Genomic DNA, 12,769 nt, shown 5'->3' with positions numbered 1-12,769 from the left:
TAGTGTAGATTTGACAACTTTTCATCATACGCATACCTGCAGAGTATGTTTGTATGCATGAAAAGCTTGAAACAAGATGAGATGTCATTCCATAACCCTTTTCATAGTTGAGTGTATGGCGGAGTTTATGGTCCTCAAGTTTAATTTAATAAAGTAAATGTTTTAAATATTATATTGAGCAACTTTGTGGTAAAAATATTGCTATTAATATTTAAATTCATATTGGTTTGGACAACGGCATTAGTGCTACTCGTTTGGCAATTATCTGTGCGGCGATGCTGCGTGCTGAGAGCGCACGCACACAAATAGAGCAGAAAACAGGCGATATGCTGTGGTACACACACTACTATCTTTATGTGCGGACTAGATGTAATATCGATTTTTTCTAACGATATAATTTATTGAGGCGGAGAGGGCTCTAAATAGCGTTAAAAAATAGTTTAACAAAAATAGTTCACTAACCTTCTACTTAACGTGCAGTCTTTTTGTACAGCCATGCGCATCGAAGCTGTATTTTTCTTTCGTCAAAACACAATTTTACCGCTCATGTTAGAGTCTGTCAATGGGTTAATGACGTTTCAGCAAACAAACAGTCATAGCAACCAGCTGGGCCTAATGTTAACACTGGGACACTCAAGCAGTCGAAATTAGCTGTGGCAGACGTGTGATGCGTAGCATGATGCGTTCGCATCAAATAAGAATTCCGCGTAGCGATGGGTAGTGAAAAATTAGCACGAATGGTAAGAATAATAAGTTTAGAGACAATCTGTGCTGTAACAAAAATTTATTTCCGCTTGATAAGTGAATATCGGAGCAAATCTGATCGCTTATTCCCAGTCATCTGCATGGCTTAATACTGCACTATCAGAGGAAACATCTGAATAGAAACATTCCTTTATTTATTCAAGCTGGTTGTGTTAGTTTTTCACTTTTGAAAATGGAATTGCAGCAGGAACGAATAAGAAGTAAACATAAAGAATTCTTTTCCACAGCCTAGATTCCGAGGTGTGCGAGATGGTCCGATTCGCGGCATACTTCTCAGTGAATTTCATGCTGTGGCGGGGTCAAAGATTAGCTGCCAGGTACCAGATAACCTAATCTCGAAAGAAGTGTTCGATTCAATTCGAACCTTCATTATCCCAAAGCCACAGCTGCAACGATGTATCCTTACGATGTAAGTAATTTTACGATGATGCGTAGGTTTTGTGTTCGGAATGTGAATTAGATTTAGGTGAGTGAGTGAGTGAAGATTTAGGTGAGTGAGTCTCAGAATCTTCGTGCATCAGGGACTTCCGTTCGGCTTCGTAATATGCGCCCAAACATAGATACCGTAGGAACACGAGGAGCAAAACTTTGATTTTTGTACTACAAATTGCAGCAAATAAGGCGCATTTTCACATTGTTTATAGTACGGACGGCTAGCACCCAACCGTTTGAAATATATTTCTGACCAACCGCATTTGTGCCATGTTACGACGGAGTAATGGATTAATTAGTAATTAATCTTAACTTATTAAATTAATAAAATTAAGAACTTAAACAACCAACACCCTTGCAATAAACAAAGTCGCAGCAACGGGAAGCCACTTTAAGAACATACTCGAGTAGTGCTGTGCGACAAAATAACTCTAACATTGATTTGAACTGCTGTCGGCGTAAGTCGCTTATAAAGCAGAGGGGAGTGATCGAGCGCTTAGTTGATCGATTAGTTGGCGTGTTTATGGATTCAGTGCAGGAGAAAACCGCAACTTTTATTCACTCATGTTGCTTACGTTTTCAAATGGAGGCGAACTTTTTTCGGTGTTTCGTTTACTACAGAATGCAGATGATTTTCGGCTGCATGCCGTCTATACAAAAACCGGCATTAAAAAAAAATTATATTTTTAGTGAATCATTATTAGTTTATTTTATTTAAGTATTAATGATATAGAACGGACAGAACCAAATGAAGCAATGAAAGTTTTGCCCTCCCGTCGATGAACTGGCAGATTAGCAGATAGATTGTTCAAACTGTTGGCATTGCATGCGCCATATCTTTATTGGCACTAATACTGTTTAAGCTGTATTTAATCGTACCATATAGTATTGTGTCGTAACTCTGATATATTTGGAACAAGTTATTATTGCATAGAACCTTTAATCGTAGTCAACATGTGAAAAAATGTCATAACTATGCACCTACAAAAAATCATCCAAATCATAAAACAAAACAAAATTTAATCAGTCGAATTTTCTTGTATCCCATGTATCCATATATATATATATAAGTTTATGCTCCAAGTGTAACACAAACTTATGATGATGTATGATGGAATTATTGTCCTTTTCTTGCAGCAATATACTGGGCCACAAGGTGATAGGATATCCCGTGCTAATTAATCATGTACGTTACCAACGGAATGCTTTCTATTTTAATCTGTGTTTTGTGTGTGATTCATTGTCAAGAACCGTGCAGTACGAGGCAGTGGTGAAGAAACTCTCAGAATATTTGTTAATGATGGAGGAGGAGACGTCTTTCCTTTCATGTTCCGAGAAGAACGGCAACATTCACAATCTGCTCACATGTATACTACGCGATCTAAACGAGTGCCAAGTGGCTACAATCGTAGAAGGCAGCACGACGATCTATTTGAAAATCGGACGCCTCAAACCGGATCCTCCACCTGTCCAGGATCACCAGGTACCCCTCCTGTGCCGCGGGTTCGAGGATACGGATTTGGACGCATGGGACCTGACTACACAACAAGTACTACCATTTGTCAATGGCATGAATCATGTGGCGCGGATTGCTGCTGAAGCGGATGTCGAAAATCAGCTTGTGAAGTCCTGCATCCAGAATCTAGTGTACTACGGAGTGGTGCAGCTGTTGCCGCTTTTAAAGTACAGCAACGTGTACATGTGCACAAGAGCTTTGCAGAAACTGACGCGTAATCGTACCTTTGCGGACGAGTGTCGGCGTTATGTGCAGCTGCACACAGCCAAGGATTCGGTGCGGTTACCGAGCCTATTCAATATCCTACAACTCTACTCGCAAATGACACACGGCGTCACGCTTCGCTCACTCTGTCAGCGGCTCTGTCCACGTGACAACAACATCGACGAGAGGAAGTTGGTATCATTCGGGCTGCAATACTGTCTCATCCGCTGCATTAACAAGTATCCTATTTTCACCGGATCAGTACCAACGCCAAAACATAAGCTCTACACAGGACTGAACAGCTTTGATGAGATCTGTTGCAAAACCGGCCTAGCACCTAGTCGTATTGAGCAGGAAATCGATATGGATTCCAATGTAACCGTCATTTGGAAGTGAGCGCAGGGTGCTAGCACTGCTTCAAAATTAATTTTATGAACGATGTCAGAAACATAATTCTCTCGCACATGGAGATTATGTTAACTACTACGAGATTATGGTTACATAATGCTCGGATTTGGTAGATTATTTTAAAAGCGTTTGTGCATGTTTTGCTGTACTTCTTTTAATTTTTCGTTTTGGTACGTTAATTCAATGTTTGCTTAGTTGGTCACGAACTTGTTTTCTAATTTATTGCCTGATCGTGCGTTTTATCGACGGCATTTTAACCATTTTTTCGTAATCGAATCGTGTCAGCAAGGTGCTAGCTCGATGTCTATTCTTGTGGAGGATTTACACAAAGCTCAGATGGTCCCTGTTTTATTCATAGCTTTATAGTGCCTGTTTGTAAACAGTCTGCACAGTCACCAGGTACGCAGATTAATGTGGTACGCATATATCCTCGCTGAAACTATGTTTTCGGTACAAAGCAGCCATCGTATCGTAAGCATGTTAGGTTTGTAGCATTTTTAACGTATCGCAGTTTCGCAGCTTATGCCTTACAAATAAAGTGTATGATAATGAAAATGTGAATGAAAAGTCTGTATCGGTTCCTTTTGGTTTCTATCCGAAAAGTGTTGCAAAAAATGTGAAGTTTACACTTTACACATCCGTAAACATTACTTTTTTTTAATCTAACCTCCACGTACCCACTGAATTGAATTCATCTTTTGCCTCTAAATAAGGTTCAGTTTCAGTGATAACCTCTTCATTTGAGCGAAATTTCCTGCCAATAAGCATATTTTAAGGTCTGCAAATCTGCCCAATACGGTAGATGTGGGAGCAATTCGAAGTGTTTTGCTCTGCTCTTTTGGTTGTTGTCTTTGCCAAAACGTAACACATGTAACACACGTTACGTAACAAACTGTTGCAGAGTTTAAGGGAGTTTTCTACTACTATACTATCGTAACGCATACAAAGAGTGAGTGAGAGAAGAGAAGAGAATATTTCTCTTCTTCTCTTTCGGCGAAAGTGAGAAGGGTGAGCCTGAGAAGTGAGAGCGCAGAGAAACAGAGCCCGGGAACGCAGAGCAGAGAAACAGAGCCCGGGAACGCAGCCTCAGGTCAGTTACTCGGGTGGTTACAAAATCCAGAGAAATTTTCAAAGAAAGAGTTGTAATATTTCAAAAATTCAAGTGTGCGGTTGGGTTGCGTTTCGTTCGGTCTGTCTCTTATTTACTTCCACCTGTGTATGTTTTCGACGACATAAAGTACAGTTAAAGGTATGATTGATTGACACTATCCATAACGGATTCAGTATTTTCGGTTCGGTTTGTGACTTGTGCAGCAGTATAGAGATTTAGCATTCGTAGGCGACAGTGGATTCGCTAGCCCGTTCAAAGAGGCCGCAATTGCACATGCACAAGTGCTCGTTTCGGTTTCTTGGTGAGTGCGGCAACGGTCGTCACGGTGAGCGTTTGTCCGTTTGCCTCGCTGTTTCGTGAACTTAAGCGATTGTCGGTGCCGGAGCGAATTTACACGAGTGATCACGCGTGTGGTTTGGTTTGAAAAATTAAGAACGTGGCGATCAAACATCAACCCCTACTAGAAAGGACGAAACGAACGATGCTTGGAATATAAAGACTTTAGTGAATCGGTGCACATGCTTTAGATTTACACTCTACCTATTCTAGCGGATGAGAATAGGCCAGTGGAATGTGATGGAAAATAGTGTTCCTTTTTTGCTTGTTGCTGTTGATTTGATCTGTTCAAATTTTCTGCCGGCAACATTTTCTACTTCTTTTGTTGAAACTGTGGTTGTCTACTATCAATTATCAATTGCTGTAAGATAAGCTGAAGTAAGGTCTGGCCCATTGGCCCACGGTTGGTTGGTGGCTTTGGTGGAACCGGAGGGAAAAAATGCAGCACATACCGACCGTGTTGTGGTGTTGAGTGAACCGAACCCAGAAGAAACTTCTGGCATAGCGGATCGAGGTTACAGGATCCAGTAACAGAACGCCTATCAAACTTTCGAAATTGGTTCGAGCAAGTCCAAAGACTCTTCAATCAACGGTTGACGGTGTCCCCCCTTTTGGGATGGGATACGAAGTGATCCCTGGCCGGTGAGTTGAGCAGTCTTTCAGGGTGAATACGATCTTCAAACATGTACGTAATAGCTTGGTAATAATTGATCAACGCAGCTTGTGGTTGGTGTAGGCATTCCATATCGGAGAGCCTCCGGACCAGGCGTAGATTGTATCGTCAGAAGCCTGCTGGACTTACTGGACTTGCAGGATTAAACAACCACTAAGGTCCCGACGTCAGAATTAATGGCAGGCCGCTGAGATGGCCCACAGTTAAGCAATAGTATCAACAGCGTTGGAGGGCTTGCGAGATATCCCGACAAGGTCTCCCTTGCAGGAGATTGGTTATTGGGTTGGCATCGATCCCGTGGCGCAGTGTGTCTTCGCGTGCGTCTGATTAGTTCAAACGGAACGCCATGACACCGGTACACGTGCACCCATCCGGAGAGGGCGTTGGGGTTTTGTTTTGGGCTGGATCAAGAGCTATATTCGTAGCGCCCGAGGTTCGTGCTAATGTTCTGGATTCGTTTCTTTTCGAAGCGCCTCCGTACGTTCTCAGTGTGATGATGGTTTCCCGGAAGCCTGGTGCCTTTATGCCGGCTCCAACCTGAAATCGATCACGGTGGTATTCCTCCCGGAAGAGCACCGCCGTCTGCGGTGCTCCTGCGCTTTGCCCTCACTTCCCTGTGTTTTTGCAACGGTTTTTGGCGAAAGAAGGAAACAGGAAAGTGATTTGTGCTGATCGTCGTCGCATGATAAGAAAGCCTAATGAGGGGCGGGTGGGAAGGGGTGGCAGGTGTCGCATAATATACTACTAAAGTGCATATGTGAATGCAGTGGCCGCAACACCGGACGACGGCCAGAAAGGCCCCATGGCCGTAGAGCCGCTAGACCGCACCATGGGGAGCAGACGGTCATAACTTCAAAGTTTTGGGGATTTCAGTTATATATCCGTCAAATAGATAAATTTTTACATTGACTAGTATTTAGCCTTCTGGGTTGTGCAGACTCTGAGAATGGATTTGTCAAAGTCAAAAGGGGAATAAAATATTGCTCGTTCAAGCCAAATTTTATTGACTTCTTTGAAGCGATCGTCTGCACGGTCTTCAAACGATAATGTTGCACTCACATCCTATACCATTAGATAGATAATAGATATGCTTCTTTGGTAAGCAACAATTATTTCCAGCCGGCTTCCGGTCCGTCTTGATCCGTCTTCGATCGCTACGATATTCGATATTTTAAGAAAACTTGCAAGAAACATGCTTGATGTAGAAAATCGTTCTTGATGAAAGGATTAAGTTTATAAGGTTGTGGATTAGGATCGATTAACATTTGATAGAACGAACTAGACTATTCTTCCCAAAACCATTCTATGTCCGCATGCCCCACACAAATTCCCCATAGTGCACCGTCCCAATAAAGCCGGCTCCTGCGAAATAGAGGAACGGTGGACGGGGCGGGCAGCACGTGGGAGTTGCTCTCGTTTGGGCTGGAAGGGCCCCAAGGAATGCGCCATGCCACGCAACGCCGCCGTAGATCAACGCCAATTGACTGCAATTCGCCGATTCCTTCCGATCGTCGTCGTCTTGAGGGTCGTTACCGTGATTACCGCATCTCTCTCTCTCTTTCGCGTCTTTGTATCTTCCACTTTCTCTCTCTCTCTCTCTCTCTCTGATGAGCGATTGTGGTTCTCGTTGAATTCTGATTCTATTGCTCATTCTGGTTGTTTTTATTTTGTTGCAAAAACATTCAAACCACCCAGTGTGTCGGTAAGTTGGCGGCAAAAGCTTGCGTTGAGCCGTTGAGGTTTCGTTCACAACTTTGACCGTTTTGCTACGAATTCAATCATAGTGGTGTGGCAAAAGGAGTGTGAAAACGTTTGGAAAACTCACCTCCGATAGATTTGATATAGTGCGCTCAGCCAATTTTGGCAAGACTACGGAACGGAAATCCTGTGCAGTGCTTACCGTGTGTGTTGTTTGTGTGTCTCCGAAGCAACTCCGGTCTCCGGTGGTTCCAGCTGGTGGATGGATACGATTTAAATGTAATGCCACTGTGGCAGGGTTGTCAGGGTTTGTTTTTGCTTTGCTCTGAAACTTGCTGGCGTCGGTCGGACGGTGACGGCGATCGTGCTGGTGATCGGATGGTAAGTTGATCGAACACACTTTTAGCCTTCGCTAAAATAATGGTGCTACCGATGAACGACGTACCTGGTGGGGACATCATCTCATGCACGAAAATGTCGCCGCTCGGAACGGAACTACTCCACTAGGATGTTCATTAAATTCGGAGCCTCGACTAGAAAAACACATTTTTATGGTTTGCAATACATTTTATTATTCAGTGCGGCCTTCCTGAACGACAATATATTTGTTCCAAGGTGACTCAATTTATATAAGGAATTTATAAATTCCATCCCTGAAGTGATAATCTGAAAGGGCTTCAAAATACGCTTCCGATACCTTAATAATAGCTGATGACGGCATTATTTGATGAAAAACGTTTTCCATGCATAATTTTTTTGTTGGGTCTGAAAACAGATGGATGGATCGTTAGGGGCCAAATCTGGTGAATATGGTGGATACTGCAACAACTCGAGCCTTACTTCATGGATTTTTGCCATTTTCAAAATGCTCTCGTGAGGGGCTGCATTGTCCTAACGAAAGAGGATGTTTTTCTTCTTCAAAGCGGGATTTTCTTTTCACGAATTTTCACTTTCACTGACCTACTGAGGGTTGAAGGTCAACAATAATCGAAATTTATTGCTTTATCAATTTGCAAGAAATCCGCTAACATGTATCGCATCCCAAAAATTGATGCTTACACCGTTTTGGGCAATTTATGGACACGACCAGGTTTACACCACTCCTTGGCCTCTTGGTTTGATTCAGGATCATGGTGATACCTCATCGCTAGTGACCTCCTGTATTTTCCCGATATTCTGTATTTTTCTTCCCTGCGATATCCTGCATTTTTTCTACGATTTCGGGTGTTATGTCAGATTTTTACGTTTTTGACATGGATCGTGTTGGAGGCTTGTACGACCATGTTTAAACTCAGAAACCCCCCTTTTTACCCCCTAATTGAAGACGAAGAGTCCTTGTACACTTTCAACATTCGTTCATAATTTTCCCTTGCTTTTAAATCTTCCAAAAATAAAAATACAATTACTGCATCATACTTGATTTTTTCCGTTGTAAAAATTTAATTTTATTTATACTGTAACGCGTCGATACTAAATGGCTTGTTAAAAAAATGTAGGAGACCGATTGAAATGAAGCTTTACATACGTTACATATGAAGAATGATTATATGAATAGAATAAAAAAAGGCTCGTAGCACCGCCCTCTACTATCGACGAAAGAACTTATGGAACACCCCAGCATATGGTGTATGTGCGGGGAATTTGCATTAACATTGCGTGTAAATTTGTCCAATTGGTTAGTTTTTCCCGATTTTTTCCGTGTTGCCTGCTACGGTGGGGCAGTTTACGGCCGTTCAGCCATTTTGTAACGGGGTACCACAGCAACATGGCATATGGTGGCGGACCAACTCCGACATCCGAGATCATCCTCGGTAGCACGTTGCCATTTGTAACCACGTGGAGGACTCGCTCGTACGCTTTTACAATTAAAAGATTCCTGCTGGTCCGGTCCGGTCGACAAAAACCAAAAAAACACCTTCTTCTCTGGGGCTACGAAAGGCAGCCGCCTCAGAGGGGGCGGCAGGTTCCGGATGAGTTCCCCAACCACTTTCTGCTTGCAAACGAAATGAAATGGGTTAAATTTTTCATCTCTCCGTGCCCACGACGCCCAGCGGGATGCAGCGGAAATCGTAAATCAATTAGCCGTCTTGGGAATCCTTACTCTCAAGGACACAGGGATGGCGCTATGAGCAACAGAGCGCTTCGCCTCACTAGTTGGCCTTGTCCCTGTGCTCTGCCGACCTTTCGTCACGGACAGAGTTTATGGCTGTGATGACCGTATTTTCAGCCGTATAAGTATCAATCCAACCGGGAACGAAGCTTTACTGCGAGACCTTGGTTGCCAGGGGGGTTGTGGTCAAGTCAGCGACTGTCAGATTGAAATCGTACCTTAAATGTGGAAACGTGTGTTATGTTGCCTTGCGACGACCTTTATATCCTATTCTATTGTGGAAAAAAAACTTGTTGAATGTTATACATTACAACTAACCTCATTCAGCACATGCGAATCAATCTAACTAAATCCGAACAGTTGTTAAACATCGCCGAATTCTGCCCATCGTCCTCATCGTTCGTAAAATATCGATTCGATTCGATTTGATCGATTAAACTTGGAGCACCCTTAAGAATGGCATGGTAGTTGCTGGTACTGCAAGTCGTGCTCCATCGTGCTAATTAATTATAATGTCTCCAGCACGGTGTTCGCGTTTAATTTTTTTAAGAAATAAGTTTAAAAATTGTTACCCCCGGTGGTGTGGTTTCTTTCTCTAGCGAACTTGCAATTGCGAAGGAAAAAGAAATTCCGCTTCCCGACGAAGAAGAGAAACGCGTGCTCGGCACCTAAAATACGGTGCTGACAAGTCGCGCGCTTGTTGCACTGGGTGCCGAATTAATGTATGAAACTCGATACTACTGCTCCACTTGCAACAGGCGCCCGAGGTACACTACCTCTCTACGCAGGACTAGCAGCTCCGGTGAGGGTGATGGCGCAAACTACTTCGCTGAATATTTGATGCCAACACTTGTGGGTTGACTTTAAGTCAGCTGTTGCCTACTACTAGCCTACCACCGCCGCAGGCTTCCGAAAGCGTAGCCTCGGATCTAGTCTCCGTTCGCTAACAGAACATAACGAACGTAAACAACCACGTTCACCATCGCTGCGATTCTTACTTATGCATGGACCGGACCGCTGACCTGACCGTATCCAGGAAAGGGAAGGATCACCGTTTGCGTAAGGAGCTCGAGTGGCAGGACTTCCTCCCCGGAACGGGCTGTGGTGGCTCCGTTCAGTTCGTTTGTTTGCCAGTTCCGGTGCGAGAGCGAATTGTTAATCTGTGCTTTCTTTTTCTATTATTTATTTAACTCCGATGCACGTACAGACACACCCATACACTCGTGTCCTCGTACCTTGTTGAAGACCATGAACAATTGAAGGACGTACGGGTTTCGTGATTATCACGGAAGATTTATCGCCGGTATTGTGATGTGGCGAGGCTGGGGCGAGTAGTTCACTAGGAGCCAGCCCCCCCTCAGGGTGTCCTGCTGCTGTAGTGTGTTTTGTTTTCATTATCCACACGCGCGGCAAACGATAAGCCATCCAGCAGGGCGCGCCGTGAGTAACAATGCCCGGGACGCCAGGCTGAACTTTGCCCTGCGAGCTCTCCACCCGCCATCCGCTTCGCAAACATCCTCAAATGTTGCTGGATGCTGGAAAACACCCGGTGTCGCCAATGATTCACACCTTGGGCTCCGCGCTCCGCGCTGGCATTCGATTTGCTGATTGCTTCATTCGACACGGCTTTGCGGGCGTTCCGTGTGATGGGGTGACGAATGGGGACCGACTTGACACACAGGTTATTTACTTGCTGTTAGTATATGTTCGCTTCGCGACGACTCCGTCGAGGAGATCTCGGAGACGTGGCCATTTTGCTGGTTTGGACCAGCACCAGCTTCCCGTAATGCTTTTCATCGCTAGTGGTCCTACGTTCGCAGTTTTGGAGGAACACCCAAATCCGGAAGCTGTCGGTTTCGTATGACCCAGTTCCCAGTCCCTTCTTCTGCTTCAAGTCCGCGAAATATATTGTGTGCCCGGATCGAAGTTGGGACAGTCTGCCCGGGGAAGTGGCAGACTGTTCCCGGGGATTCTACACTACTCTACCCGGACTAGCGAATCGCCGTCGTCGCGGTTTGGCACACGACTGATGTCCTTATTGCGCTGAGACAGCATCGTTTTCGAAGCAGCCTCCACGCTCCGATGCTGCTGCTGGACGACGTTGCATTCGTTGCTTGTGGAGGACATCGAAGATCTCGATTTTTATCGGCACCGTTTGCCAGCGTGTATTCTGGGTCGCTGTGTCAGCACAACTCAAGAGAGAGAGAGAGAGAGAGAGCGTGGGATGTCCAGCTCGGTGCGCTCAAGTCCCCGCCAATTAGCGGGTGCGGCGAGCTAGACCTAGACGTTGTTTACGATAATAGGGGAAAGGTTGCTCTCTAGAGGTAGTGGTTGTGGCGAGGCATGATGTGTCCACTGCGGCGTGCTCTAGGCGGCACTATCCGGGGCTATAAGATAAGAGTCGTTGTCGTTCGATCAAAGTTGCGCACGACTACGAAACGGCGGCGGCTGGGCCTGGCCTGGTCTCTGGATCTTCTCTCTCTCGGGGTGATGCGGTTCTTGGAAATTGGTGAATTGACGCAAAACTGCCTCGCGCACCCCGCGCACTATGTGATAATAAAAGCGTATGTGTGTGTTTGGTGAAGTTCCGGATGAAGGTTGAGCGCACCCGGGTCCTGTGACGAGACGCGGCGAGGAGGATTGTTAATACACTCTCCGCGGAAGTCGGAGGCCCCCCCGATACTTAATGGGTTTAGCCGGACCAACGACGGCTTCTGTTGCTGCTGATGATGATGATGTGCGATTGTGATGTGTGCCCGGCGGACGTGGAGGCCACAGCGCCAGGACAGCGGGCTGCTCTGTCAGCTTTTTCCAGTGCTCCCGCGAACCGGTGCTGGACGCGCTCATTTATGATTTGGCAGTTTTTTTTTCTTGGCCTCACCCTATTGCCTATCTACATCTGCTTAACGAGGGCCGTCCAAACCACGTCCATTATCCGACTATGAAGGATCCCCGCACTATGTTTGTATTGTTGTGCAGCGAAAGAGTTCGGGCGTCGAGGGACGAGCACTTATGGTGGTGAGGTACTGAGATCGGATTTTTTGCACCGCGTCCTGTAGCTTCTGCATAATGATCTCGGCGAAGTCTTACAAGTCATTCTCTGCCGTATGTGCTGTATCTGCACTGTGTGTCCCGCCCAGTAAGGACGTCCGGAGTGCCGGCGGGACAGTAGCGATCTCTAGGGTAATGGGTCGCGATACTGCAGAATCCTTGTTGGACCATCGCGGCGGAAGAGGAAGACGGCCGAGTCGAGTGAAATCGATACACGAACACGATGCGGGGAACGGGATCGGTTGATGTGCAGCTGAGCGGTAGCGGATAGCAGAACCATAAAAGTGAAAGCGTTTTGCAAACCGTACAACGGGAACTGCAACTTTTTTCCCAACAATCGGCTTCTCAGGCAATGCACACAAGTGCGTCAACAAGTTTCAGCCACAGATAGTTGTCACTCTGTTGAATGTTGTTCTTCGATCGAAGCTTGCGAAGTCCAAGGACCAGGCAACAGGGCCAAGGGGG

General features: G+C 45.3%; 1 protein-coding gene across 2 annotated transcripts; it reads left to right on the top strand.

Annotated features, from left to right (window-relative positions):
• The first annotated feature begins 597 nt into the window (after positions 1–597).
• On the top strand, positions 598–3,868 carry LOC131213453 (GATOR complex protein NPRL2). 2 transcript variants are annotated; one of them, XM_058207495.1, is made up of 4 exons: positions 598–740; positions 993–1,174; positions 2,335–2,383; positions 2,537–3,868. In XM_058207495.1, exons 1-4 carry the CDS (start codon positions 714–716, stop codon positions 3,311–3,313), a joined length of 1,035 nt encoding a protein of 344 aa, XP_058063478.1. In that variant the 5' UTR covers positions 598–713; the 3' UTR covers positions 3,314–3,868. The 2 variants fall into 2 exon arrangements, with proteins under 2 accessions (XP_058063478.1, XP_058063477.1); XM_058207494.1 differs by having other exon boundaries at positions 2,335–3,868.
• Positions 3,869–12,769: the final 8,901 nt, after the last annotated feature.

This window comes from Anopheles bellator, chromosome X, assembly GCF_943735745.2.
Source record: "Anopheles bellator chromosome X, idAnoBellAS_SP24_06.2, whole genome shotgun sequence".
Lineage (NCBI taxonomy): Eukaryota > Metazoa > Arthropoda > Insecta > Diptera > Culicidae > Anopheles > Anopheles bellator.
This window is presented reverse-complemented; position numbering and strand designations above follow the sequence as displayed.